At 44.8% G+C, this 26,963-nt stretch overlaps 8 protein-coding genes across 8 annotated transcripts; 1 reads left to right on the plus strand and 7 right to left on the minus strand.

The window, feature by feature from the left end:
* Nucleotides 1-271: 271 nt before the first annotated feature.
* Nucleotides 272-922, plus strand: JR316_0010347 (uncharacterized protein; the record flags this gene model as incomplete). Its single annotated transcript, XM_047896015.1, has 3 exons — nucleotides 272-375; nucleotides 426-803; nucleotides 862-922. The coding sequence occupies 3 exons, from the start codon at nucleotides 272-274 to the stop codon at nucleotides 920-922; spliced, it is 543 nt and encodes a 180-aa protein (XP_047745734.1).
* Nucleotides 923-1,764: 842 nt separating this feature from the next.
* On the minus strand, nucleotides 1,765-3,813 carry JR316_0010348 (uncharacterized protein; the record flags this gene model as incomplete). Its single annotated transcript, XM_047896016.1, has 2 exons — nucleotides 1,765-2,283; nucleotides 2,308-3,813. The coding sequence occupies 2 exons, from the start codon at nucleotides 3,811-3,813 to the stop codon at nucleotides 1,765-1,767; spliced, it is 2,025 nt and encodes a 674-aa protein (XP_047745735.1).
* A 326-nt stretch (nucleotides 3,814-4,139) lies between these two features.
* Nucleotides 4,140-5,298, minus strand: JR316_0010349 (uncharacterized protein; the record flags this gene model as incomplete). Its single annotated transcript, XM_047896017.1, has 2 exons — nucleotides 4,140-4,343; nucleotides 4,417-5,298. 2 exons carry the CDS (start codon nucleotides 5,296-5,298, stop codon nucleotides 4,140-4,142), a joined length of 1,086 nt encoding a protein of 361 aa, XP_047745736.1.
* A 1,576-nt stretch (nucleotides 5,299-6,874) lies between these two features.
* JR316_0010350 (uncharacterized protein) lies at nucleotides 6,875-8,923 on the minus strand (the record flags this gene model as incomplete). Its single annotated transcript, XM_047896018.1, has 2 exons — nucleotides 6,875-8,688; nucleotides 8,731-8,923. The coding sequence occupies 2 exons, from the start codon at nucleotides 8,921-8,923 to the stop codon at nucleotides 6,875-6,877; spliced, it is 2,007 nt and encodes a 668-aa protein (XP_047745737.1).
* Nucleotides 8,924-9,249: 326 nt separating this feature from the next.
* On the minus strand, nucleotides 9,250-10,405 carry JR316_0010351 (uncharacterized protein; the record flags this gene model as incomplete). The annotated part of the gene is made up of 2 exons (XM_047896019.1): nucleotides 9,250-9,450; nucleotides 9,524-10,405. The coding sequence occupies 2 exons, from the start codon at nucleotides 10,403-10,405 to the stop codon at nucleotides 9,250-9,252; spliced, it is 1,083 nt and encodes a 360-aa protein (XP_047745738.1).
* A 1,720-nt stretch (nucleotides 10,406-12,125) lies between these two features.
* On the minus strand, nucleotides 12,126-15,659 carry JR316_0010352 (uncharacterized protein; the record flags this gene model as incomplete). Its single annotated transcript, XM_047896020.1, has 2 exons — nucleotides 12,126-14,180; nucleotides 14,469-15,659. The coding sequence occupies 2 exons, from the start codon at nucleotides 15,657-15,659 to the stop codon at nucleotides 12,126-12,128; spliced, it is 3,246 nt and encodes a 1,081-aa protein (XP_047745739.1).
* A 3,515-nt stretch (nucleotides 15,660-19,174) lies between these two features.
* Nucleotides 19,175-21,223, minus strand: JR316_0010353 (uncharacterized protein; the record flags this gene model as incomplete). Its single annotated transcript, XM_047896021.1, has 2 exons — nucleotides 19,175-20,988; nucleotides 21,031-21,223. 2 exons carry the CDS (start codon nucleotides 21,221-21,223, stop codon nucleotides 19,175-19,177), a joined length of 2,007 nt encoding a protein of 668 aa, XP_047745740.1.
* A 326-nt stretch (nucleotides 21,224-21,549) lies between these two features.
* JR316_0010354 (uncharacterized protein) lies at nucleotides 21,550-23,866 on the minus strand (the record flags this gene model as incomplete). The annotated part of the gene is made up of 4 exons (XM_047896022.1): nucleotides 21,550-21,750; nucleotides 21,824-22,336; nucleotides 22,843-22,854; nucleotides 23,390-23,866. 4 exons carry the CDS (start codon nucleotides 23,864-23,866, stop codon nucleotides 21,550-21,552), a joined length of 1,203 nt encoding a protein of 400 aa, XP_047745741.1.
* Nucleotides 23,867-26,963: the final 3,097 nt, after the last annotated feature.

A 26,963-nucleotide genomic window follows, 5' to 3' on the forward strand; every position in this document is an offset into this window, starting at 1 on the left:
CAGTAGGTATTTTCAGTCTTTTGTTAAGCCTCGTACCGATATCACCGTGAGGACCCGGCTACCACCGCTCACTAAGGGGAAAGAGGTGTTAGCAATCAACATATGTTCCAAATCGTCATGTGAAAGTAGCGTACACAGCCAAATTTTGTAACAGTATAGTCTATGTTCACAACTTGTTTTAGTGGGCCACCGCGGAGCGTGGCATGACGAGTCTTTACGATTCAGCGTCACGCTTTGTAATAATATAATATATATATAATATAATATAAATATGTCCAACTTTGACGTGGATATCGGTGCAATGGACGAAGTGATATTCAGACTCCAAGGCATAGTTAGCGACAAGATGCTACCACCAATGGCAAAGCCTGCTTTGTACGTCCACTCCATTGAGGTGAATTAATTACAAATGAGGACTGTTACAGCCGCGACAGAACGGTCAAGCAACAACCATATTTACGTACCGCCATTGCTATCACGGGACTCGGAGACATTGTGTTCAATAAGGTGATGGAAAAGCTAGAAGAAGTTTTCCTCCGTTTTGCAAACAATTTTCCCGCGGACAGCGTCAGCGGCTATGACCCAGTTCTTCACAAAGACACGGGTTTCAATGTTTTCCATGCGCATAGCCAATATTTCACGAAGGTATCCGCATATCAAGACAAATCTGACAACATAGGTTTTCATCCCCTGGTCAACCCTGATAACGTGTTGGCGTCCATGGTAGGGGACAGTTTCATCCACGCAATCGATAACAAGGTACAGTTTCTTCGTCGGGAGATACTTCCTGACGGAACAGCCAGGTATGTTTAGAAAATACCAACAACACATCACAACCAAACTAATATCATGTTGCAACAGATATTATTCTTATAATCCTGCCTCCATACGAATTGGAGACATTGTCGAGATCAGTGTTTAGGGGGGGAGCGAGCACCGAGCGAAGCGAGGTGCGAGCGACTAGTTTAAACTGGGAGTTAAAATGGAAAGAAGCCAGAGGGCTGTTGGGGGATCCCAACAACCAGCCCTTTCGTCTTTATAGACTCTTCAGTGGCTATTCTTAGAAGGAATGTTCTAGACATCCGATGACAGCGCGTGAAGTGATGCTGCGCAGCTGTCATGTATCTTACCGACTATCACAAATCTGTCAATGTTTATTGTCAAGTTAGACAGGTCTCTGATGAACAGAGTGTCACGGGTCAATGTGGCACATGGTAACCTGTCAAAAGTGGATCCAACACTTTTGTTCTTTGACATCGTGGGTTATTGACTGTGATGTGAATCACATGGATATAGAGTACTCTGGTTACGTGGCTCCGAGTAACCGCGACATGGGAATATTCACATGTCTAGAGTATAAATAGCTTACCTGGGTCCTTACCTAACAATCAATTGATTGATTGTTGTGAATCTTAATTGGACAGTTCATGATCCGGTCCATCAAAAATGTTTCCACGGTACTAAGGAACTTTTCCCGAGGTACTAAGTAACTTTTCCCATGTACTAAATTAGATCCGGCCCTTCACAATCACATGCCGTTCGGAAGTTCACACGCCTACCTTACTTCCTACTAAGGTTAGACTTAGTTAGCTTAGGGTTGGGGTTAGGTTAGGGCTTAGGGTTTAGGGTTTAGGGTTTAGGTTTAGGTTTAGCTATTTAATCCAATGTGTTGCTTGTAAGTAGATGTTTGTTACTTTGTAGCAAGGAATACTTACGGTTAGGGTTTTTTTCTAATGCTTTACGCCTTAAGCGCTAGTATTCTTTTCATCGGTTGTAAGATTTGGATATTCTGCCGAATTCTGGATGTTCCCTCTCTTGTGAGATTGAACGTCTATGAAGTATTATCTCGTTATCACTTTCGATACTTATCTGCTCAGCAGCTTCAACTAGAGCAGAATGATAAGTTTCATTAACGTTTTGAGTTTCGGGAACAACACCACCTTTTTCGGCAATGTCTTCATCCAGTTTACGAAAGACTGTTTTCTTCCACACATTTGCAAGGTCGAAAAGATTAGTATTGCGTTTTCGCGATACTATCCAACGACTTCCGAGTAGTCCTATCTTCCTCAAATCCGGTACGAACTCAGTTTCTCCGTCCACGAGGATCTGTGTGAACAGCTCCGGGCGAACATCATCGAGGTCGTGAACGTAATTTGGATCTGGTTTGATAAGGGGTCTGGACGAGTCTGCACTATACAGACCTTTCTCGGCATGTTCATACCATGCCGACCAGTACTTGGTAACAGTTTTTCCAAGTTCAGCAGCTGAAAACCAATTCCATACCTGATCAAACCTGGTTTTAAGTACAAGAATGGATTCGTCGTGCTCTGCGACTCGTAAAGCGAATCGCTTTTTCCAACGTTCTTGTATATTCTTCTTACACCAAGACATGACTAGGTTTTCGGGATAACCGCGCATCAAATAGAGAGCGTTAAGGTCTCTAATTGCTCCAATGTAGATTTCCTTGGTACTACATAGCACGGCTAACCTGGATAACTCTCCAATGTAGACGCCACGTTTGACGTCCAAAGGATGATGTGATACCCATGGAACTCGTTCTCGGTTGTTTCCTGTCTTGACAAATGGCTTCCAATGAAGTTTTCCAGACTCCTTGAATATGAAAGCATCGAGAAATTGACATCCCGACAAGGAAACAGCCCATTCGATAACACAACCATCGAACTTTATTGTTTCTTTAATAAGATTAAGTGCAAGTGCTTCGGACTCGGCGTAAACAATTGCGAAACAATCGTCGATGTACCTTCCATAGAAGGCCACATTTGGGTGGTCTAAGATTTTTGACTTTATTTCAAAATGGGCTCCAAAGAGGTTAGCAAGGTCCGGAGAATCCGCGACGCCCATTGCGAGGCCATTTTTTTGTCTAAAATATCTAGACCCATGTTGTGTTATCAATTGCGTATTGCCAATCTCGATAGCACGTTTAAAGATGCCCAATTTAACCAAGTTATTCTCTAACGAATTTGGATTAATATGGGCTAATGCAGTGTTTTCTTCCGAAGCGTTGAGTAACCATTCCTCGTACATACTACAAACGATTTCGATGCACAAGTCCAACGGAATATTGGGATAGAAAGCGACTACATCCCCGGTGACAAAATACCATTGTCGTTTGGGGTCTATACGCAATTGGCTTAATCTCGTAAAGAGATCCTTCGTTCCGTGAATGATTGAAGGAGTCGATTTAATAATCGGCTTAAGCTCTTTTGATACAAACTTGGCTGCAGGATTAAAAACTACAGAGTGACACGGAATTATGGGCCTAAATCCAGTAGGTTTCTTGTGGATTTTAGGTATACCATGAAATTGAGGATACTTGAACGATGATCCGTCTTCCGGTACATTCGATAGAAAGAATCGAGACAACCCAAGTTCAAATAGAAACAGATGTTCATCTTCGACGGTACGTGCGAGAGTTTGCATCTGAATCATTTTGCTCTTCATAACTTCTTGCGCAACTTCGAATTCTAACTCTTCGTAGTTGCGTTCATCTTCAAGAAGATTGAGCTCATTCCTTAATATCCAGTCGCGTTCAGACACCGCGAGGCCAAGATTCTTATCTGTCATCGTAATAACATAGTTGTTATCGATAAGAAACTTTTGGATCTTGTCCCTTTTAGGAGAGAACGCGTGCTTTCGCATCTCTTTAAGGGCTTCTTCCGGGATACTTGCGATCGTTTTAATAACGTACCGACGTCCCATTGAAAGGCCAAGTTCCATAAATTGCGGTAACATTGGAGGTTTCTCTTTCTTTTTAGAGCTTACTCCATAGTCTGGATCGAAAGGTTTATTCATGCCTTCTTTAAACAAAAAATAGATACGCCATCTTATTCTTCGTTGAAAATCATTCCATGCTTGCATGATCAGACTTTTAGAAGGCAGTGTAAAAAACATATAATTGAGTCCAAGAGATAAATCATTTGCTACATCAACAGGGACCGAAACACCAGGACTACAGTGTACACTAGATCTATACTGGCCAGCCAATAAGAATGAAATCGGGGTATTGAGGTGTACAAAAGAAACTGCGTCTGTTTTAGTCATGGTGAGTATATCGTCAGGAATAGAGTTGGGGAAGGCGGGTCTCACCGACGTAAATGATGCTACAGTAGACCGCGCGTCTAGGCTCTTGCCTTTCCCTTTCCCTTTGGATCGTTGTTCTTGACGGGAGCTCTCCCCTTCCCTTTCTTCTTGTTGTCGACCTTGTTGGAAGCCTTGGTTTGAGGCTTCCTCTGCGAAGGCGTCGACGACGACTTGGGTTTCGAAGGGCCAGCTTTCCTGGCCTGAGGTTGAGGAGCCTTGGACGAATTCTGGCCAGACAAAGTCTGGGTAATTAGAGTAATAATTAGTGTCCAGAATTATGGGTGAAGGGTTACGAAAACTTGCCTTCTTGCCCACAGATCCAAGGTTGAGCTTTTTGAGACGTGCATTCAAGCCCTTATCAATAAGGGATTGAATCGATGGACCTGGTTTGGTCGCATCGGCCATCTCGACATCGGCTGTTGCCGCAGTCGTCCGCTTTTTCTCAATCTTAATTGCCAAGACGCGGTGGCGCATGTTGACAATCTGTTTGATATGAGAAAAGATCGCCGGCAGTATAGTTTGCAGCGCACTGCATTCGGCTTTCTTTTGCGGAGACACTACCCACTCTGCTATACGTCGAACTCCCTTGTTGTCTGTAGAGAAAACAGGGAGCTTGTAGCTGGATTTGCGATCATCGTAAGTTGCCTTAACGATGAGGGCAGCAGCTTCGTAGCAAGAGTTGAGCGCGCATTTATCATCCCAAAAAGCCAGCTCGTCCTTTTTCGCCTGAACGGCGCCGTCGTTAATTGCCTTTTGGAAGGCATCACGAGCGGAAGAGAACGTAGTGGAGACTCGAAGAGCCTCCGCTGACCCGGCATCCGCGAATTCCTTCGTAAGTTGGAACTCGGGTGCCTTCACCTTAAGGCGATTGGGCGTGTTGCCTGCGCTAACGGCAGATTCAAGGCGCTCGAGGCTAGCCTTGACTGTTTCCCTCTTATCGCACCACGATGCGAGGTTGTGGAGAAACTCCCTAAGGGCAGCACGATAGTCAAAAAAGACGCAGTCTATGACTTGGTCAACGGAGCGGCACTCAGCTATTTTTTTGATGACCACAGTGGCCAGCTCGTCGATCAGAGCGTTATGGCGGCCTGCTTCATCGTTGACGCCGAAGACGGTGTTGTTGACGACGGCCTGGGTGAGTGCGTCCAGGGTGGGGGACATGGCACGAGAGAAAGCAGCAGAATATTGGGATGACATAGTGGCTGATGGGTGATAGCAAAGTCGTTGGGTTTAGGGGGGGAGCGAGCACCGAGCGAAGCGAGGTGCGAGCGACTAGTTTAAACTGGGAGTTAAAATGGAAAGAAGCCAGAGGGCTGTTGGGGGATCCCAACAACCAGCCCTTTCGTCTTTATAGACTCTTCAGTGGCTATTCTTAGAAGGAATGTTCTAGACATCCGATGACAGCGCGTGAAGTGATGCTGCGCAGCTGTCATGTATCTTACCGACTATCACAAATCTGTCAATGTTTATTGTCAAGTTAGACAGGTCTCTGATGAACAGAGTGTCACGGGTCAATGTGGCACATGGTAACCTGTCAAAAGTGGATCCAACACTTTTGTTCTTTGACATCGTGGGTTATTGACTGTGATGTGAATCACATGGATATAGAGTACTCTGGTTACGTGGCTCCGAGTAACCGCGACATGGGAATATTCACATGTCTAGAGTATAAATAGCTTACCTGGGTCCTTACCTAACAATCAATTGATTGATTGTTGTGAATCTTAATTGGACAGTTCATGATCCGGTCCATCAAAAATGTTTCCACGGTACTAAGGAACTTTTCCCGAGGTACTAAGTAACTTTTCCCATGTACTAAATTAGATCCGGCCCTTCACAATCACATGCCGTTCGGAAGTTCACACGCCTACCTTACTTCCTACTAAGGTTAGACTTAGTTAGCTTAGGGTTGGGGTTAGGTTAGGGCTTAGGGTTTAGGGGGGGAGCGAGCACCGAGCGAAGCGAGGTGCGAGCGACTTGTTTAAACTGTGAGTTAAATGGAAAGAAGGCCAGAGGGCTGTTGGGGGGTACCAACAACCAGCCCTTTCGTCTTTATAGACTCTTCAGTGGCTATTCTTAGAAGGAATGTTCTAGACATCCGATGACAGCGCGTGAAGTGATGCTGTGCAGCTGTCATGTATCTTACCGACTATCACAAATCTGTCAATGTTTATTGTCAAGTTAGACAGGTCTCTGATGAACAGAGTGTCACGGGTCAATGTGGCACATGGTAACCTGTCAAAAGTGGATCCAACACTTTTGTTCTTTGACATCGTGGGTTATTGACTGTGATGTGAATCACATGGATATAGATTACTCTGGTTACGTGGCTCCGAGTAACCGCGACATGGGAATATTCACATGTCAAGAGTATAAATAGCTTACCTGGGTCCTTACCTAACAATCAATTGATTGATTGTTGTGAATCTTAATTGGACAGTTCATGATCCGGTCCATCAAAAATGTTTCCACGGTACTAAGGAACTTTTCCCGAAGTACTAAGTAACTTTTCCCATGTACTAAATTAGATCCGGCCCTTCACAATCACATGCCGTTCGGAAGTTCACACGCCTACCTTACTTCCTACTAAGGTTAGACTTAGTTAGCTTAGGGTTGGGGTTAGGTTAGGGCTTAGGGTTTAGGGTTTAGGTTTAGGTTTAGCTATTTAATCCAATGTGTTGCTTGTAAGTAGATGTTTGTTACTTTATAGCAATGAATACTTACGGTTAGGGTTTTTTTCTAATGCTTTACGCCTTAAGCGCTAGTATTCTTTTCATCGGTTGTAAGATTTGGATATTCTGCCGAATTCTGGATGTTCCCTCTCTTGTGAGATTGAACGTCTATGAAGTATTATCTCGTTATCGCTTTCGATACTTATCTGTTCAGCAGCTTCAACTAGAGCAGAATGATAAGTTTCATTAACGTTTTGAGTTTCGGGAACAACACCACCTTTTTCGGCAATGTCTTCATCCAGTTTACGAAAAACTGTTTTCTTCCACACATTTGCAAGGTCGAAAAGATTAGTATTGCGCTTTCGCGATACTATCCAACGACTTCCGAGTAGTCCTATCTTCCTCAAATCCGGTACGAACTCAGTTTCTCCGTCCACGAGGATCTGTGTGAACAGCTCCGGGCGAACATCATCGAGGTCGTGAACGTAATTTGGATCTGGTTTGATAAGGGGTCTGGACGAGTCTACACTATACAGACCTTTCTCGGCATGTTCATACCATGCCGACCAGTACTCGGTAACAGTTTTTCCAAGTTCAGCAGCTGAAAACCAATTCCATACCTGATCAAACCTGGTTTTAAGTACAAGAATGGATTCGTCGTGCTCTGCGATTCGTAAAGCGAATCGCTTTTCCCAACGTTCTTGTATATTCTTCTTACACCAAGACATGACTAGGTTTTCGGGATAACCGCGCATCAAATAGAGAGCGTTAAGGTCTCTAATTGCTCCAATGTAGATTTCCTTGGTACTACATAGCACGGCTAACCTGGATAACTCTCCAATGTAAACGCCACGTTTGACGTCTAAAGGATGATGTGATACCCATGGAACTCGTTCTCGGTTGTTTCCTGTCTTGACAAAAGGCTTCCAATGAAGTTTTCCAGACTCCTTGAATATGAAAGCATCGAGAAATTGACATCCCGACGAGGAAACAGCCCATTCGATAACACAACCATCGAACTTTATTGTTTCTTTAATTAAATTAAGTGCAAGTGCTTCGGACTCGGCGTAAACAATTGCAAAACAATCGTCGATGTACCTTCCATAGAAGGCCACATTAGGGTGGTCTAAGATTTTTGACTTTATTTCAAAATGGGCTCCAAAGAGGTTAGCAAGGTCCGGAGAATCCGCGACGCCCATTGCGAGGCCATTTTTTTGTCTAAAATATCTAGACCCATGTTGTGTTATCAATTGCGTATTGCCAATCTCGATAGCACGTTTAAAGATGCCCAATTTAACCAAGTTATTCTCTAACGAATTTGGATTAATATGGGCTAATGCAGTGTTTTCTTCCGAAGCATTGAGTAACCATTCCTCGTACATACTACAAACGATTTCGATGCACAAGTCCAACGGAATATTGGGATAGAAAGCAACTACATCCCCGGTGACAAAATACCATTGTCGTTTGGGGTCTATACGCAATTGGCTTAATCTCGTAAAGAGATCCTTCGTTCCGTGAATGATTGAAGGAGTCGATTTAATAATCGGCTTAAGCTCTTTTGATACAAACTTGGCTGCAGGATTAAATACTACAGAGTGACACGGAATTATGGGCCTAAATCCAGTAGGTTTCTTGTGGATTTTAGGTATACCATGAAATTGAGGATACTTGAACGATGATCCGTCTTCCGGTACATTCGATAGAAAGAATCGAGACAACCCAAGTTCAAATAGAAACAGATGTTCATCTTCGACGGTACGTGCAAGAGTTTGCATCTGGATCATTTTGCTCTTCATTACTTCTTGCGCAACTTCGAATTCTAACTCTTCATAGTTACGTTCATCTTCAAGAAGATTGAGCTCATTCCTTAATATCCAGTCGCGTTCAGACACCGCGAGGCCAAGATTCTTATCTGTCATCGTAATAACATAGTTGTTATCGATAAGAAACTTACGGATCTTGTCCCTTTTAGGAGAGAACGCGTGCTTTCGCATCTCCGTAAGGGCTTCTTCCGGGATACTTGCGATCGTGCGTTGCACGTACCGACGTCCCATCGAAAGGCCAAGTTCCATGTATTGCGGTAATACTGGAGGTTTCTCTTTCTTTTTTGAGCTTACTCCGTAATCTGGATCAAAAGGTTTGTTCATGCCTTCCTTAAACAAAAAATAGATACGCCATCTTATTCTTCGTTGAAAATCATTCCATGCTTGCATGATCAGACTTTGAGAAGGCAGAGTAAAAAACATATAATTGAGTCCGAGCGACAAATCATTTGCTATATCTACAGGGACCACCACACCAGGACTACAGTGTACACTACTACGATACTGGCCAGCCAACAAGAATGAGATCGGCGTATGTAAGTGTACAAAAGAAACTGCGTCTGTTTTAGTCATGGTGAGTATATCGTCAGGAATAGAGTTGGGGAAGGCGGGTCTTACCGACGTAAAAGGTACTACATTAGACCGCGCGTCTAGGCTCTTGCCTTTCCCTTTCCCTTTGGATCGTTCTTGACGGGAGCTCTCCCCTTCCCTTTCTTCTTGTTGTCGACCTTGTTGGAAGCCTTGGTTTGGGGCTTCTTCTGCGAAGGCGTCGACGAGGGTTTGAATTTCGAAGGGCCAGCTTTCTTGGCCTGAGGTTGAGGAGCCTTGGACGAATTCTGGCCAGACAAAGTCTGGGTAATTAGAATAGTAATTAGTATCCAGAATTATGGGTGAAGGGTTACGAGAACTTGCCTTCTTGCCCACAGATCCAAGGTTGAGCTTCTTGAGACGTGCATTCAAGCCCTTATCAATAAGGGATTGAATCGATGGACCTGGTTTGGTCGCATCGGCCATCTCGACATCGGCTGTTGCCGCAGTCGACCGCTTTTTCTCAATCTTGATTGCCAAAGCGCGGTGGCGCAAGTTGACAATCTGTTTGATATGAGAGAAGATGGCTGGCAAAATGGTTTGCAATGCGCTGCATTCAGCCTTCTTCTGCGGTGACACTACCCAATCTGTTATTCGACGAACTCCCTTGTTGTCTGTAGAGAAAACGGGGAGCTTATAGCTGGATTTGCGATCATCGTAAGTTGTCTTAACGATGAGGGCAGCAGCTTCATAACAGTTATTGAGTGCGCATTTATCATCCCAAAAGGCCAGTTCGTCCTTTTTCGCCTGAATGGCGCCGTCGTTGATTGCCTTTTGGAAGACATCACGAGCGGTGGAGAACGTAGAGGAAACTCGAAGAGCTTCCGCTGACCCGGCATCCGCGAATTCCTTCGTAAGTTGGAACTCGGGAGCCTTCACCCGAAGGCGATTGGGGGTGTTGCCTGCGCTAACGGCAAGTTCAAGGCGCTCGAGGCTAGCCTTGACTGTTTCCCTCTTATCGCACCACGATGCGAGGTTGAGGAGAAACTCCCTAAGGGCAGCACGATAGTCAAAAAAGACGCAGTCTACAATCTGGTCAATGGAGCGGCACTCAGCTATTTTCTTGATGACGACAGTGGCCAACTCGTCGATGAGGGCGTTGTGGCGGCCAGCTTCGTCGTTGACGCCAAAAACTGTGTTGTTGACGACAGCCTGGGTGAGTGCGTCCAGGGTGGGGGACATGGCACGAGAGAAGGCAGCAGAGTAAGTGGAAGACATGGTAGCTGTTGGGTAATAGCAAAGTCGTTGGGTTTAGGGGGGGAGCGAGCACCGAGCGAAGCGAGGTGCGAGCGACTTGTTTAAACTGTGAGTTAAATGGAAAGAAGGCCAGAGGGCTGTTGGGGGGTACCAACAACCAGCCCTTTCGTCTTTATAGACTCTTCAGTGGCTATTCTTAGAAGGAATGTTCTAGACATCCGATGACAGCGCGTGAAGTGATGCTGTGCAGCTGTCATGTATCTTACCGACTATCACAAATCTGTCAATGTTTATTGTCAAGTTAGACAGGTCTCTGATGAACAGAGTGTCACGGGTCAATGTGGCACATGGTAACCTGTCAAAAGTGGATCCAACACTTTTGTTCTTTGACATCGTGGGTTATTGACTGTGATGTGAATCACATGGATATAGATTACTCTGGTTACGTGGCTCCGAGTAACCGCGACATGGGAATATTCACATGTCAAGAGTATAAATAGCTTACCTGGGTCCTTACCTAACAATCAATTGATTGATTGTTGTGAATCTTAATTGGACAGTTCATGATCCGGTCCATCAAAAATGTTTCCACGGTACTAAGGAACTTTTCCCGAAGTACTAAGTAACTTTTCCCATGTACTAAATTAGATCCGGCCCTTCACAATCACATGCCGTTCGGAAGTTCACACGCCTACCTTACTTCCTACTAAGGTTAGACTTAGTTAGCTTAGGGTTGGGGTTAGGTTAGGGCTTAGGGGGGGAGCGAGCACCGAGCGAAGCGAGGTGCGAGCGACTAATTTAAACTGTGAGTTAAATGGGTTTAGGGTTTAGGGTTTAGGGTTTAGGGTTTAGGGTTTAGGGTTTAGGGTTTAGGGTTTAGGGTTTAGGGGGGGGAGCGAGCACCGAGCGAAGCGAGGTGCGAGCGACTAGTTTAAACTGTGAGTTTGAAATAGAAAGAAGGCCAGAGGGCTGTTTGGGGGTACAAACGGCCAGCCCTTTCGTCTTTATAGACTCTTCAGTGGCTATTCTTAGAAGGAATGTTCTGGAACATCCGATGACAGCGCGTGAAGTGATGCTGCGCAGCTGTCATGTATCTTACCGACTATCACAAATCTGTCAATGTTTATTGTCAAGTTAGACAGGTCTCTGATGAACAGAGTGTCACGGGTCAATGTGGCACATGGTAACCTGTCAAAAGTGGATCCAACACTTTTGTTCTTTGACATCGTGGGTTATTGACTGTGATGTGAATCACATGGATATAGATTACTCTGGTTACGTGGCTCCGAGTAACCGCGACATGGGAATATTCACATGTCTAGAGTATAAATAGCTTACCTGGGTCCTTACCTAACAATCAAAAAATAGAATGATTGATTGTTGTGAATCTTAATTGGACAATTCATGATCCGGTCCATCAAAAATGTTTCCACGGTACTAAGGAACTTTTCCCGAAGTACTAAGTAACTTTTCCCATGTACTAAATTAGATCCGGCCCTTCACAATCACATGCCGTTCGGAAGTTCACACGCCTACCTTACTTCCTACTAAGGTTAGACTTAGTTAGCTTAGGGTTGGGGTTAGGTTAGGGCTTAGGGTTTAGGGTTTAGGGTTTAGGTTTAGGTTTAGCTATTCAATCCAATGTGTTGCTTGTAAGTAGATGTTTGTTACTTTATAGCAATGAATACTTACGGTTAGGGTTTTTTTCTAATGCTTTACGCCTTAAGCGCTAGTATTCTTTTCATCGGTTGTAAGATTTGGATATTCTGCCGAATTCTGGATGTTCCCTCTCTTGTGAGATTGAACGTCTATGAAGTATTATCTCGTTATCGCTTTCGATACTTATCTGTTCAGCAGCTTCAACTAGAGCAGAATGATAAGTTTCATTAACGTTTTGAGTTTCGGGAACAACACCACCTTTTTCGGCAATGTCTTCATCCAGTTTACGAAAAACTGTTTTCTTCCACACATTTGCAAGGTCGAAAAGATTAGTATTGCGCTTTCGCGATACTATCCAACGACTTCCGAGTAGTCCTATCTTCCTCAAATCCGGTACGAACTCAGTTTCTCCGTCCACGAGGATCTGTGTGAACAGCTCCGGGCGAACATCATCGAGGTCGTGAACGTAATTTGGATCTGGTTTGATAAGGGGTCTGGACGAGTCTGCACTATACAGACCTTTCTCGGCATGTTCATACCATGCCGACCAGTACTCGGTAACAGTTTTTCCAAGTTCAGCAGCTGAAAACCAATTCCATACCTGATCAAACCTGGTTTTAAGTACAAGAATGGATTCGTCGTGCTCTGCGACTCGTAAAGCAAATCGCTTTTCCCAACGTTCTTGTATATTCTTCTTACACCAAGACATGACTAGGTTTTCGGGATAACCGCGCATCAAATAGAGAGCGTTAAGGTCTCTAATTGCTCCGATGTAGATTTCCTTGGTACTACATAGCACGGCTAACCTGGATAACTCTCCAATGTAAACGCCACGTTTGACGTCCAAAGGATGATGTGATACCCATGGAACTCGTTCTCGGTTGTTTCCTGTCTTGACAAAAGGCTTCCAATGAAGTTTTCCAGACTCCTTGAATATGAAAGCATCGAGAAATTGACATCCCGACGAGGAAACAGCCCATTCGATAACACAACCATCGAACTTTATTGTTTCTTTAATAAGATTAAGTGCAAGTGCTTCGGACTCGGCGTAAACAATTGCGAAACAATCGTCGATGTACCTTCCATAGAAGGCCACGTTTGGGTGGTCCAAGATTTTTGACTTTATTTCAAAATGGGCTCCAAAGAGGTTAGCAAGGTCCGGAGAATCCGCGACGCCCATTGCGAGGCCATTTTTTTGTCTAAAATATCTAGACCCATGTTGTGTTATCAATTGCGTATTGCCAATCTCGATAGCACGTTTAAAGATGCCCAATTTAACCAAGTTATTCTCTAACGAATTTGGCTTAATGTGGGCTAATGTAGTGTTTTCTTCCGAAGTGTTGAGTAACCATTCCTCGTACATACTACAAACGATTTCGATGCACAAGTCCAACGGAATATTGGGATAGAAAGCAACTACATCTCCAGTGACAAAATACCATTGTCTTTTGGAGTCTATACGCAATTGGCTTAATCTCGTAAAGAGATCCTTCGTTCCGTGAATGATTGAAGGAGTCGATTTAATAATCGGCTTAAGCTCTTTTGATACAAACTTGGCTGCAGGATTAAATACTACAGAGTGACACGGAATTATGGGCCTAAATCCAGTAGGTTTCTTGTGGATTTTAGGTATACCATGAAATTGAGGATACTTGAACGATGATCCATCTTCCGGTACATTCGATAGAAAAAATCGAGACAACCCAAGTTCAAATAGAAACAGATGTTCATCTTCGACGGTACGTGCAAGAGTTTGCATCTGAATCATTTTGCTCTTCATAACTTCTTGAGCAACTTCGAATTCTAACTCTTCGTAGTTGCGTTCATCTTCAAGAAGATTGAGCTCGTTCCTTAATATCCAGTCGCGTTCAGACACCGCGAGGCCAAGATTCTTATCTGTCATCGTAATAACATAGTTGTTATCGATAAGAAACTTTTGGATCTTGTCCCTTTTAGGAGAGAACGCGTGCTTTCGCATCTCCTTGAGGGCTTCTTCCGGGATACTTGCGATCGTTTTAATAACGTACCGACGTCCCATTGAAAGGCCAAGTTCCATAAATTGCGGTAACATTGGAGGTTTCTCTTTCTTTTTAGAGCTTACTCCATAGTCTGGATCGAAGGGTTTATTCATGCCTTCCTTAAACAAAAAATAGATACGCCATCTTATTCTTCGTTGAAAATCATTCCATGCTTGCATGATCAGACTTTTAGAAGGCAGTGTAAAAAACATATAATTGAGTCCAAGAGATAAATCATTTGCTACATCAACAGGGACCGAAACACCAGGACTACAGTGTACACTAGATCTATACTGGCCAGCCAATAAGAATGAAATCGGGGTATTGAGGTGTACAAAAGAAACTGCGTCTGTTTTAGTCATGGTGAGTATATCGTCAGGAATAGAGTTGGGGAAGGCGGGTCTCACCGACGTAAATGATGCTACAGTAGACCGCGCGTCTAGGCTCTTGCCTTTCCCTTTCCCTTTGGATCGTTGTTCTTGACGGGAGCTCTCCCCTTCCCTTTCTTCTTGTTGTCGACCTTGTTGGAAGCCTTGGTTTGAGGCTTCCTCTGCAAAGGCGTCGACGACGACTTGGGTTTCGAAGGGCCAGCTTTTCTGGCCTGAGGTTGAGGAGCCTTGGACGAATTCGGGCCAGACAAAGTCTGGGTAATTAGAGTAATAATTAGTGTCCAGAATTATGGGTGAAGGGTTACGAAAACTTGCCTTCTTGCCCACAGATCCAAGGTTGAGCTTCTTGAGACGTGCATTCAAGCCCTTATCAATAAGGGATTGAATCGACGGACCTGGTTTGGTCGCGTCGGCCATCTCGACATCGGCTGTTGCCGCAGTCGTCCGCTTTTTCTCAATCTTAATTGCCAAGGCGCGGTGGCGCATGTTGACAATCTGTTTGATATGAGAAAAGATCGCCGGCAGTATAGTTTGCAGCGCACTGCATTCGGCTTTCTTTTGCGGAGACACTACCCACTCTGCTATACGTCGGACTCCCTTGTTGTCTGTAGAGAAAACAGGGAGCTTGTAGCTGGATTTGCGGTCATCGTAAGTTGCCTTAACGATGAGGGCAGCAGCTTCGTAGCAAGAGTTGAGCGCGCATTTATCATCCCAAAAGGCCAGCTCGTCCTTTTTCGCCTGAATGGCGCCGTCGTTAATCGTCTTTTGGAAGACGTCACGAGCGGTAGAGAACGTAGTGGAGACTCGAAGAGCCTCCGCTGACCCGGCATCCGCGAATTCCTTCGTGAGTTGGAACTCGGGCGCCTTCACCTTAAGGCGATTGGGCGTGTTGCCTGCGTTAACGGCAGATTCAAGGCGCTCGAGGCTAGCCTTGACTGTTTCCCTCTTGTCGCACCACGATGCGAGGTTGAGGAGAAACTCCCTGAGGGCAGCACGATAGTCAAAAAAGACGCAGTCTATGACTTGGTCAACGGAGCGGCACTCAGCTATTTTTTTGATGACCACAGTGGCCAGCTCGTCGATAAGAGCGTTATGGCGGCCTGCTTCATCGTTGACGCCGAAGACAGTGTTGTTGACGACGGCCTGGGTGAGTGCGTCCAGGGTAGGGGACATGGCACGAGAGAATGCAGCAGAGTATTGGGATGACATGGTAACTGATGGGTGATAGCAAAGTCGTTGGGTTTAGGGGGGGAGCGAGCACCGAGCGAAGCGAGGTGCGAGCGACTAGTTTAAACTGTGAGTTTGAAATAGAAAGAAGGCCAGCGGCTCGTGATTTTTTACGGGCGTGGACCAGTGCAAGCAATGGGCGCTACCGTACAGGCAAACGATCACTACATACCGCTCATGACAAAAGAGCAGGCTATTGCCTATTAAGTCCTTTACCAAGGGACACTCTCATGCCATTGGACATGGCAGGCTAATACCCTTTAAGCCCTTTACCAAGGGGCGCCACATCAGCCATTACAGCCACAGGTTCATTTCCGGCGACGAACTATTTGTCCATCCTTGTGTTAACTCCCTTTACTAAGGGGAGGCCGGGTCACCCGCGTTTTAAGCGGTTCTGGACTTCGGGCCGTCCTCGTAAGCAGCGAGGCGCGGTTTAGATACCAGATGTGGGTTTCCCCACTCCCAAGACTATATCTTAAGATCCGAAGACCCCACTACCACCTAGTCGTTGAACGCTTCCGTCGGCGTGACCGTTACGGATTCGCTGCTGATTATCCATTCCAGCTTTCGCTGAATCTTGGGGATTGTTACCATACCCGGTCGCCACCGGTGCCTAGGCTGTTTCCAGCGGTCGGCGGTACCCACAAGCTTTAGGACGTCCCAGCAATTCGGTAGTGTCGCCGGCTGCAACCGACTTGCCAGGAGCGTATCCAGCAGAGCTGGTCCTGACAACCCCCAGTGTACTCTCACCTGATGTCCATACCCATTGAAGAACTGCGCGCCCTCGAATTACAAAGTCATCATAGCTGGATAACCCCGCAGCTAGACTAAAACGAGTTTGTATGACCTCCGTAACCCAACATAGAAGGCGTGAGCGAGTGAAAGAAAAAGGGCCCCGCTTGCCGTGAGGCAGCCAACATGTCGATGAAACGTCCCCGAGTCAAGGGCAAGATCAGTGACGAAAGGGCTCCCGGATGAGTTGGGAAGGCACAAGCGGCAGGAGTTTGGGAGAGGACGAGTACTTGCGGCTCGTGATTTTTTACGGGCGTGGACCAGTGCAAGCAATGGGCGCTACCGTACAGGCAAACGATCACTACATACCGCTCATGACAAAAGAGCAGGCTATTGCCTATTAAGTCCTTTACCAAGGGACACTCTCATGCCATTGGACATGGCAGGCTAATACCCTTTAAGCCCTTTACCAAGGGGCGCCACATCAGCCATTACAGCCACAGGTTCATTTCCGGCGACGAACTATTTGTCCATCCTTGTGTTAACTCCCTTTACTAAGGGGAGGCCGGGTCACCCGCGTTTTAAGCGGTTCTGGACTTCGGGCCGTCCTCGTAAGCAGCGAGGCGCGGTTTAGATACCAGATGTGGGTTTCCCCACTCCCAAGACTATATCTTAAGATCCGAAGACCCCACTACCACCTAGTCGTTGAACGCTTCCGTCGGCGTGACCGTTACGGATTCGCTGCTGATTATCCATTCCAGCTTTCGCTGAATCTTGGGGATTGTTACCATACCCGGTCGCCACCGGTGCCTAGGCTGTTTCCAGCGGTCGGCGGTACCCACAAGCTTTAGGACGTCCCAGCAATTCGGTAGTGTCGCCGGCTGCAACCGACTTGCCAGGAGCGTATCCAGCAGAGCTGGTCCTGACAACCCCCAGTGTACTCTCACCTGATGTCCATACCCATTGAAGAACTGCGCGCCCTCGAATTACAAAGTCATCATAGCTGGATAACCCCGCAGCTAGACTAAAACGAGTTTGTATGACCTCCGTAACCCAACATAGAAGGCGTGAGCGAGTGAAAGAAAAAGGGCCCCGCTTGCCGTGAGGCAGCCAACATGTCGATGAAACGTCCCCGAGTCAAGGGCAAGATCAGTGACGAAAGGGCTCCCGGATGAGTTGGGAAGGCACAAGCGGCAGGAGTTTGGGAGAGGACGAGTACTTGAGGGCTGTTTGGGGGTACAAACGGCCAGCCCTTTCGTCTTTATAGACTCTTCAGTGGCTATTCTTAGAAGGAATGTTCTGGAACATCCGATGACAGCGCGTGAAGTGATGCTGCGCAGCTGTCATGTATCTTACCGACTATCACAAATCTGTCAATGTTTATTGTCAAGTTAGACAGGTCTCTGATGAACAGAGTGTCACGGGTCAATGTGGCACATGGTAACCTGTCAAAAGTGGATCCAACACTTTTGTTCTTTGACATCGTGGGTTATTGACTGTGATGTGAATCACATGGATATAGATTACTCTGGTTACGTGGCTCCGAGTAACCGCGACATGGGAATATTCACATGTCTAGAGTATAAATAGCTTACCTGGGTCCTTACCTAACAATCAAAAAATAGAATGATTGATTGTTGTGAATCTTAATTGGACAATTCATGATCCGGTCCATCAAAAATGTTTCCACGGTACTAAGGAACTTTTCCCGAAGTACTAAGTAACTTTTCCCATGTACTAAATTAGATCCGGCCCTTCACAATCACATGCCGTTCGGAAGTTCACACGCCTACCTTACTTCCTACTAAGGTTAGACTTAGTTAGCTTAGGGTTGGGGTTAGGTTAGGGCTTAGGGTTTAGGGTTTAGGGTTTAGGGTTTAGGGTTTAGGGTTTAGGGTTTAGGGTTTAGGGTTTAGGGTTTAGGGGGGGAGCGAGCACCGAGCGAAGCGAGGTGCGAGCGACTTGTTTAAACTGTGAGTTAAATGGAAAGAAGGCCAGAGGGCTGTTGGGGGGTACCAACAACCAGCCCTTTCGTCTTTATAGACTCTTCAGTGGCTATTCTTAGAAGGAATGTTCTAGACATCCGATGACAGCGCGTGAAGTGATGCTGTGCAGCTGTCATGTATCTTACCGACTATCACAAATCTGTCAATGTTTATTGTCAAGTTAGACAGGTCTCTGATGAACAGAGTGTCACGGGTCAATGTGGCACATGGTAACCTGTCAAAAGTGGATCCAACACTTTTGTTCTTTGACATCGTGGGTTATTGACTGTGATGTGAATCACATGGATATAGATTACTCTGGTTACGTGGCTCCGAGTAACCGCGACATGGGAATATTCACATGTCAAGAGTATAAATAGCTTACCTGGGTCCTTACCTAACAATCAATTGATTGATTGTTGTGAATCTTAATTGGACAGTTCATGATCCGGTCCATCAAAAATGTTTCCACGGTACTAAGGAACTTTTCCCGAAGTACTAAGTAACTTTTCCCATGTACTAAATTAGATCCGGCCCTTCACAATCACATGCCGTTCGGAAGTTCACACGCCTACCTTACTTCCTACTAAGGTTAGACTTAGTTAGCTTAGGGTTGGGGTTAGGTTAGGGCTTAGGGTTTAGGGTTTAGGGTTTAGGTTTAGGTTTAGCTATTTAATCCAATGTGTTGCTTGTAAGTAGATGTTTGTTACTTTATAGCAATGAATACTTACGGTTAGGGTTTTTTTCTAATGCTTTACGCCTTAAGCGCTAGTATTCTTTTCATCGGTTGTAAGATTTGGATATTCTGCCGAATTCTGGATGTTCCCTCTCTTGTGAGATTGAACGTCTATGAAGTATTATCTCGTTATCGCTTTCGATACTTATCTGTTCAGCAGCTTCAACTAGAGCAGAATGATAAGTTTCATTAACGTTTTGAGTTTCGGGAACAACACCACCTTTTTCGGCAATGTCTTCATCCAGTTTACGAAAAACTGTTTTCTTCCACACATTTGCAAGGTCGAAAAGATTAGTATTGCGCTTTCGCGATACTATCCAACGACTTCCGAGTAGTCCTATCTTCCTCAAATCCGGTACGAACTCAGTTTCTCCGTCCACGAGGATCTGTGTGAACAGCTCCGGGCGAACATCATCGAGGTCGTGAACGTAATTTGGATCTGGTTTGATAAGGGGTCTGGACGAGTCTACACTATACAGACCTTTCTCGGCATGTTCATACCATGCCGACCAGTACTCGGTAACAGTTTTTCCAAGTTCAGCAGCTGAAAACCAATTCCATACCTGATCAAACCTGGTTTTAAGTACAAGAATGGATTCGTCGTGCTCTGCGATTCGTAAAGCGAATCGCTTTTCCCAACGTTCTTGTATATTCTTCTTACACCAAGACATGACTAGGTTTTCGGGATAACCGCGCATCAAATAGAGAGCGTTAAGGTCTCTAATTGCTCCAATGTAGATTTCCTTGGTACTACATAGTACGGCTAACCTGGATAACTCTCCAATGTAAACGCCACGTTTGACGTCTAAAGGATGATGTGATACCCATGGAACTCGTTCTCGGTTGTTTCCTGTCTTGACAAAAGGCTTCCAATGAAGTTTTCCAGACTCCTTGAATATGAAAGCATCGAGAAATTGACATCCCGACGAGGAAACAGCCCATTCGATAACACAACCATCGAACTTTATTGTTTCTTTAATTAAATTAAGTGCAAGTGCTTCGGACTCGGCGTAAACAATTGCAAAACAATCGTCGATGTACCTTCCATAGAAGGCCACATTAGGGTGGTCTAAGATTTTTGACTTTATTTCAAAATGGGCTCCAAAGAGGTTAGCAAGGTCCGGAGAATCCGCGACGCCCATTGCGAGGCCATTTTTTTGTCTAAAATATCTAGACCCATGTTGTGTTATCAATTGCGTATTGCCAATCTCGATAGCACGTTTAAAGATGCCCAATTTAACCAAGTTATTCTCTAACGAATTTGGATTAATATGGGCTAATGCAGTGTTTTCTTCCGAAGCATTGAGTAACCATTCCTCGTACATACTACAAACGATTTCGATGCACAAGTCCAACGGAATATTGGGATAGAAAGCAACTACATCCCCGGTGACAAAATACCATTGTCGTTTGGGGTCTATACGCAATTGGCTTAATCTCGTAAAGAGATCCTTCGTTCCGTGAATGATTGAAGGAGTCGATTTAATAATCGGCTTAAGCTCTTTTGATACAAACTTGGCTGCAGGATTAAATACTACAGAGTGACACGGAATTATGGGCCTAAATCCAGTAGGTTTCTTGTGGATTTTAGGTATACCATGAAATTGAGGATACTTGAACGATGATCCGTCTTCCGGTACATTCGATAGAAAGAATCGAGACAACCCAAGTTCAAATAGAAACAGATGTTCATCTTCGACGGTACGTGCAAGAGTTTGCATCTGGATCATTTTGCTCTTCATTACTTCTTGCGCAACTTCGAATTCTAACTCTTCATAGTTACGTTCATCTTCAAGAAGATTGAGCTCATTCCTTAATATCCAGTCGCGTTCAGACACCGCGAGGCCAAGATTCTTATCTGTCATCGTAATAACATAGTTGTTATCGATAAGAAACTTACGGATCTTGTCCCTTTTAGGAGAGAACGCGTGCTTTCGCATCTCCGTAAGGGCTTCTTCCGGGATACTTGCGATCGTGCGTTGCACGTACCGACGTCCCATCGAAAGGCCAAGTTCCATGTATTGCGGTAATACTGGAGGTTTCTCTTTCTTTTTTGAGCTTACTCCGTAATCTGGATCAAAAGGTTTGTTCATGCCTTCCTTAAACAAAAAATAGATACGCCATCTTATTCTTCGTTGAAAATCATTCCATGCTTGCATGATCAGACTTTGAGAAGGCAGAGTAAAGAACATATAATTGAGTCCGAGTGACAAATCATTTGCTATATCTACAGGGACCACCACACCAGGACTACAGTGTACACTACTACGATACTGGCCAGCCAACAAGAATGAGATCGGCGTATGTAAGTGTACAAAAGAAACTGCGTCTGTTTTAGTCATGGTGAGTATATCGTCAGGAATAGAGTTGGGGAAGGCGGGTCTTACCGACGTAAAAGGTACTACATTAGACCGCGCGTCTAGGCTCTTGCCTTTCCCTTTCCCTTTGGATCGTTCTTGACGGGAGCTCTCCCCTTCCCTTTCTTCTTGTTGTCGACCTTGTTGGAAGCCTTGGTTTGGGGCTTCTTCTGCGAAGGCGTCGACGAGGGTTTGAATTTCGAAGGGCCAGCTTTCTTGGCCTGAGGTTGAGGAGCCTTGGACGAATTCTGGCCAGACAAAGTCTGGGTAATTAGAATAGTAATTAGTATCCAGAATTATGGGTGAAGGGTTACGAGAACTTGCCTTCTTGCCCACAGATCCAAGGTTGAGCTTCTTGAGACGTGCATTCAAGCCCTTATCAATAAGGGATTGAATCGATGGACCTGGTTTGGTCGCATCGGCCATCTCGACATCGGCTGTTGCCGCAGTCGACCGCTTTTTCTCAATCTTGATTGCCAAAGCGCGGTGGCGCAAGTTGACAATCTGTTTGATATGAGAGAAGATGGCTGGCAAAATGGTTTGCAATGCGCTGCATTCAGCCTTCTTCTGCGGTGACACTACCCAATCTGTTATTCGACGAACTCCCTTGTTGTCTGTAGAGAAAACGGGGAGCTTATAGCTGGATTTGCGATCATCGTAAGTTGTCTTAACGATGAGGGCAGCAGCTTCATAACAGTTATTGAGTGCGCATTTATCATCCCAAAAGGCCAGTTCGTCCTTTTTCGCCTGAATGGCGCCGTCGTTGATTGCCTTTTGGAAGACATCACGAGCGGTGGAGAACGTAGAGGAAACTCGAAGAGCTTCCGCTGACCCGGCATCCGCGAATTCCTTCGTAAGTTGGAACTCGGGAGGTTAGGGTTTAGGGTTTAGGGTTTAGGGTTTAGGGGGGGAGCGAGCACCGAGCGAAGCGAGGTGCGAGCGACTAGTTTAAACTGTGAGTTTGAAATAGAAAGAAGGCCAGAGGGCTGTTGGGGGATCCCAACAACCAGCCCTTTCGTCTTTATAGACTCTTCAGTGGCTATTCTTTAGAAGGAATGTTCTAGACATCCGATGACAGCGCGTGAAGTGATGCTGCGCAGCTGTCATGTATCTTACCGACTATCACAAATCTGTCAATGTTTATTGTCAAGTTAGACAGGTCTCTGATGAACAGAGTGTCACGGGTCGATGTGGCACATGGTAACCTGTCAAAAGTGGATCCAACACTTTTGTTCTTTGACATCGTGGGTTATTGACTGTGATGTGAATCACATGGATATAGATTACTCTGGTTACGTGGCTCCGAGTAACCGCGACATGGGAATATTCACATGTCTAGAGTATAAATAGCTTACCTGGGTCCTTACCTAACAATCAAATAATAGAATGATTGATTGTTGTGAATCTTAATTGGACAGTTCATGATCCGGTCCATCAAAAATGTTTCCACGGTACTAAGGAACTTTTCCCGAAGTACTAAGTAACTTTTCCCATGTACTAAATTAGATCCGGCCCTTCACAATCACATGCCGTTCGGAAGTTCACACGCCTACCTTACTTCCTACTAAGGTTAGACTTAGTTAGCTTAGGGTTGGGGTTAGGTTAGGGTTTAGGGTTTAGGGTTTAGGGTTTAGGTTTAGCTATTTAATCCAAAGTGTTGCTTGTAAGTAGATGTTTGTTTCTTTATAGCAAGGAATACTTACGGTTAGGGTTTTTTTCTAATGCTTTACGCCTTACGCGCTAGTATTCTTTTCATCGGTTGTAAGATTTGGATATTCTGCCGAATTCTGGATGTTCCCTCTCTTGTGAGATTGAACGTCTATGAAGTATTATCTCGTTATCACTTTCGATACTTATCTGTTCAGCAGCTTCAACTAGAGCAGAATGATAAGTTTCATTAACGTTTTGAGTTTCGGGAACAACACCACCTTTTTCAGCGATGTTTTCATCCAGTTTACGAAAGACTGTTTTCTTCCACACATTTGCAAGGTCGAAAAGATTAGTATTGCGCTTTCGCGATACTATCCAACGACTTCCGAGTAGTCCTATCTTCCTCAAATCCGGTACGAACTCAGTTTCTCCGTCCACGAGGATCTGTGTGAACAGCTCCGGGCGAACATCATCGAGGTCGTGAACGTAATTTGGATCTGGTTTGATAAGGGGTCTGGACGAGTCTGCACTATACAGACCTTTCTCGGCATGTTCATACCATGCCGACCAGTACTCGGTAACAGTCTTTCCAAGTTCAGCAGCTGAAAACCAATTCCATACCTGATCAAATCTGGTTTTAAGTACAAGAATGGATTCGTCGTGCTCTGCGACTCGTAAAGCAAATCGCTTTTCCCAACGTTCTTGTATATTCTTCTTACACCAAGACATGACTAGGTTTTCGGGATAACCGCGCATCAAATAGGGTTTAGGGTTTAGGGTTTAGGGTTTAGGGTTTAGGGTTTAGGGTTTAGGGTTTAGGGTTTAGGGTTTAGGGGGGGAGCGAGCACCGAGCGAAGCGAGGTGCGAGCGACTTGTTTAAACTGTGAGTTAAATGGAAAGAAGGCCAGAGGGCTGTTGATTGTTATCAGCAGCCAGCCCTTTCGTCTTTATAGACTCTTCAGTGGCTATTCTTAGAAGGAATGTTCTGGAACATCCGATGACAGCGCGTGAAGTGATGCTGCGCAGCTGTCATGTATCTTACCGACTATCACAAATCTGTCAATGTTTATTGTCAAGTTAGACAGATCTCTGATGAACAGAGTGTCACGGGTCGATGTGGCACATGGTAACCTGTCAAAAGTGGATCCAACACTTTTGTTCTTTGACATCGTGGGTTATTGACTGTGATGTGAATCACATGGATATAAAATACTCTGGTTACGTGGCTCCGAGTAACCGTGACATGGGAATATTCTCATGTCAAGAGTATAAATAGCTTACCTGGGTCCTTACCTAACAATCAATTGATTGATTGTTGTGAATCTTAATTGGACAGTTCATGATCCGGTCCATCAAAAATGTTTCCACGGTACTAAGGAACTTTTCCCGAGGTACTAAGTAACTTTTCCCATGTACTAAATTAGATCCGGCCCTTCACAATCACATGCCTTTCGGAAGTTCACACGCCTACCTTACTTCCTACTAAGGTTAGACTTAGTTAGCTTAGGGTTGGGGTTAGGTTAGGGCTTAGGGTTTAGGGTTTAGGGTTTAGGTTTAGGTTTAGCTATTTAATCCAATGTGTTGCTTGTAAGTAGATGTTTGTTACTTTGTAGCAAGGAATACTTACGGTTAGGGTTTTTTTCTAATGCTTTACGCCTTACGCGCTAGTATTCTTTTCATCGGTTGTAAGATTTGGATATTCTGCCGAATTCTGGATGTTCCCTCTCTTGTGAGATTGAACGTCTATGAAGTATTATCTCGTTATCACTTTCGATACTTATCTGTTCAGCAGCTTCAACTAAAGCAGAATGATAAGTTTCATTAACGTTTTGAGTTTCGGGAACAACACCACCTTTTTCAGCGATGTCTTCATCCAGTTTACGAAAGACTGTTTTCTTCCACACATTTGTAAGGTCGAAAAGATTAGTATTGCGTTTTCGCGATACTATCCAACGACTTCCGAGTAGTCCTATCTTCCTCAAATCCGGTACGAACTCAGTTTCTCCGTCCACGAGGATCTGTGTGAACAGCTCCGGGCGAACATCATCGAGGTCGTGAACGTAATTTGGATCTGGTTTGATAAGGGGTCTGGACGAGTCTGCACTATACAAACCTTTCTCGGCATGTTCATACCATGCCGACCAGTACTCGGTAACAGTTTTTCCAAGTTCAGCAGCTGAAAACCAATTCCATACCTGATCAAATCTGGTTTTAAGTACAAGAATGGATTCGTCGTGCTCTGCGACTCGTAAAGCGAATCGCTTTTCCCAACGTTCTTGTATATTCTTCTTACACCAAGACATGACTAGGTTTTCGGGATAACCGCGCATCAAATAGAGAGCGTTAAGGTCTCTAATTGCTCCGATGTAGATTTCCTTGGTACTACATAGCACGGCTAACCTGGATAACTCTCCAATGTAGACGCCACGTTTGACGTCCAAAGGATGATGTGATACCCATGGAACTCGTTCTCGGTTGTTTCCTGTCTTGACAAATGGCTTCCAATGAAGTTTTCCAGACTCCTTGAATATGAAAGCATCGAGAAATTGACATCCCGACGAGGAAACAGCCCATTCGATAACACAACCATCGAACTTTATTGTTTCTTTAATAAGATTAAGTGCAAGTGCTTCGGACTCGGCGTAAACAATTGCGAAACAATCGTCGATGTACCTTCCATAGAAGGCCACGTTTGGGTGGTCTAAGATTTTTGACTTTATTTCAAAATGGGCTCCAAAGAGGTTAGCAAGGTCCGGAGAATCCGCGACGCCCATTGCGAGGCCATTTTTTTGTCTAAAATATCTAGACCCATGTTGTGTTATCAATTGCGTATTGCCAATCTCGATAGCACGTTTAAAGATGCCCAATTTAACCAAGTTATTCTCTAACGAATTTGGATTAATATGGGCTAATGCAGTGTTTTCTTCCGAAGCGTTGAGTAACCATTCCTCGTACATATTACAAACGATTTCGATGCACAAGTCCAACGGAATATTGGGATAGAAAGCAACTACATCCCCGGTGACAAAATACCATTGTCGTTTGGGGTCTATACGCAATTGGCTTAATCTCGTAAAGAGATCCTTCGTTCCGTGAATGATTGAAGGAGTCGATTTAATAATCGGCTTAAGCTCTTTTGATACAAACTTGGCTGCAGGATTAAATACTACAGAGTGACACGGAATTATGGGTCTAAATCCAGTAGGTTTTTTGTGGATTTTAGGTATACCATGAAATTGAGGATACTTGAACGATGATCCGTCTTCCGGTACATTCGATAGAAAGAATCGAGACAACCCAAGTTCAAATAGAAACAGATGTTCATCTTCGACGGTACGTGCAAGAGTTTGCATCTGGATCATTTTGCTCTTCATTACTTCTTGCGCAACTTCGAATTCTAACTCTTCATAGTTACGTTCATCTTCAAGAAGATTGAGCTCATTCCTTAATATCCAGTCGCGTTCAGACACCGCGAGGCCAAGATTCTTATCTGTCATCGTAATAACATAGTTGTTATCGATAAGAAACTTACGGATCTTGTCCCTTTTAGGAGAGAACGCGTGCTTTCGCATCTCCGTAAGGGCTTCTTCCGGGATACTTGCGATCGTGCGTTGCACGTACCGACGTCCCATCGAAAGGCCAAGTTCCATGTATTGCGGTAATACTGGAGGTTTCTCTTTCTTTTTTGAGCTTACTCCGTAATCTGGATCAAAAGGTTTGTTCATGCCTTCCTTAAACAAAAAATAGATACGCCATCTTATTCTTCGTTGAAAATCATTCCATGCTTGCATGATCAGACTTTGAGAAGGCAGAGTAAAAAACATAT

Source organism: Psilocybe cubensis, chromosome 9 (assembly GCF_017499595.1).
Source record: "Psilocybe cubensis strain MGC-MH-2018 chromosome 9, whole genome shotgun sequence".
NCBI classification, from domain to species: domain Eukaryota; kingdom Fungi; phylum Basidiomycota; class Agaricomycetes; order Agaricales; family Agrocybaceae; genus Psilocybe; species Psilocybe cubensis.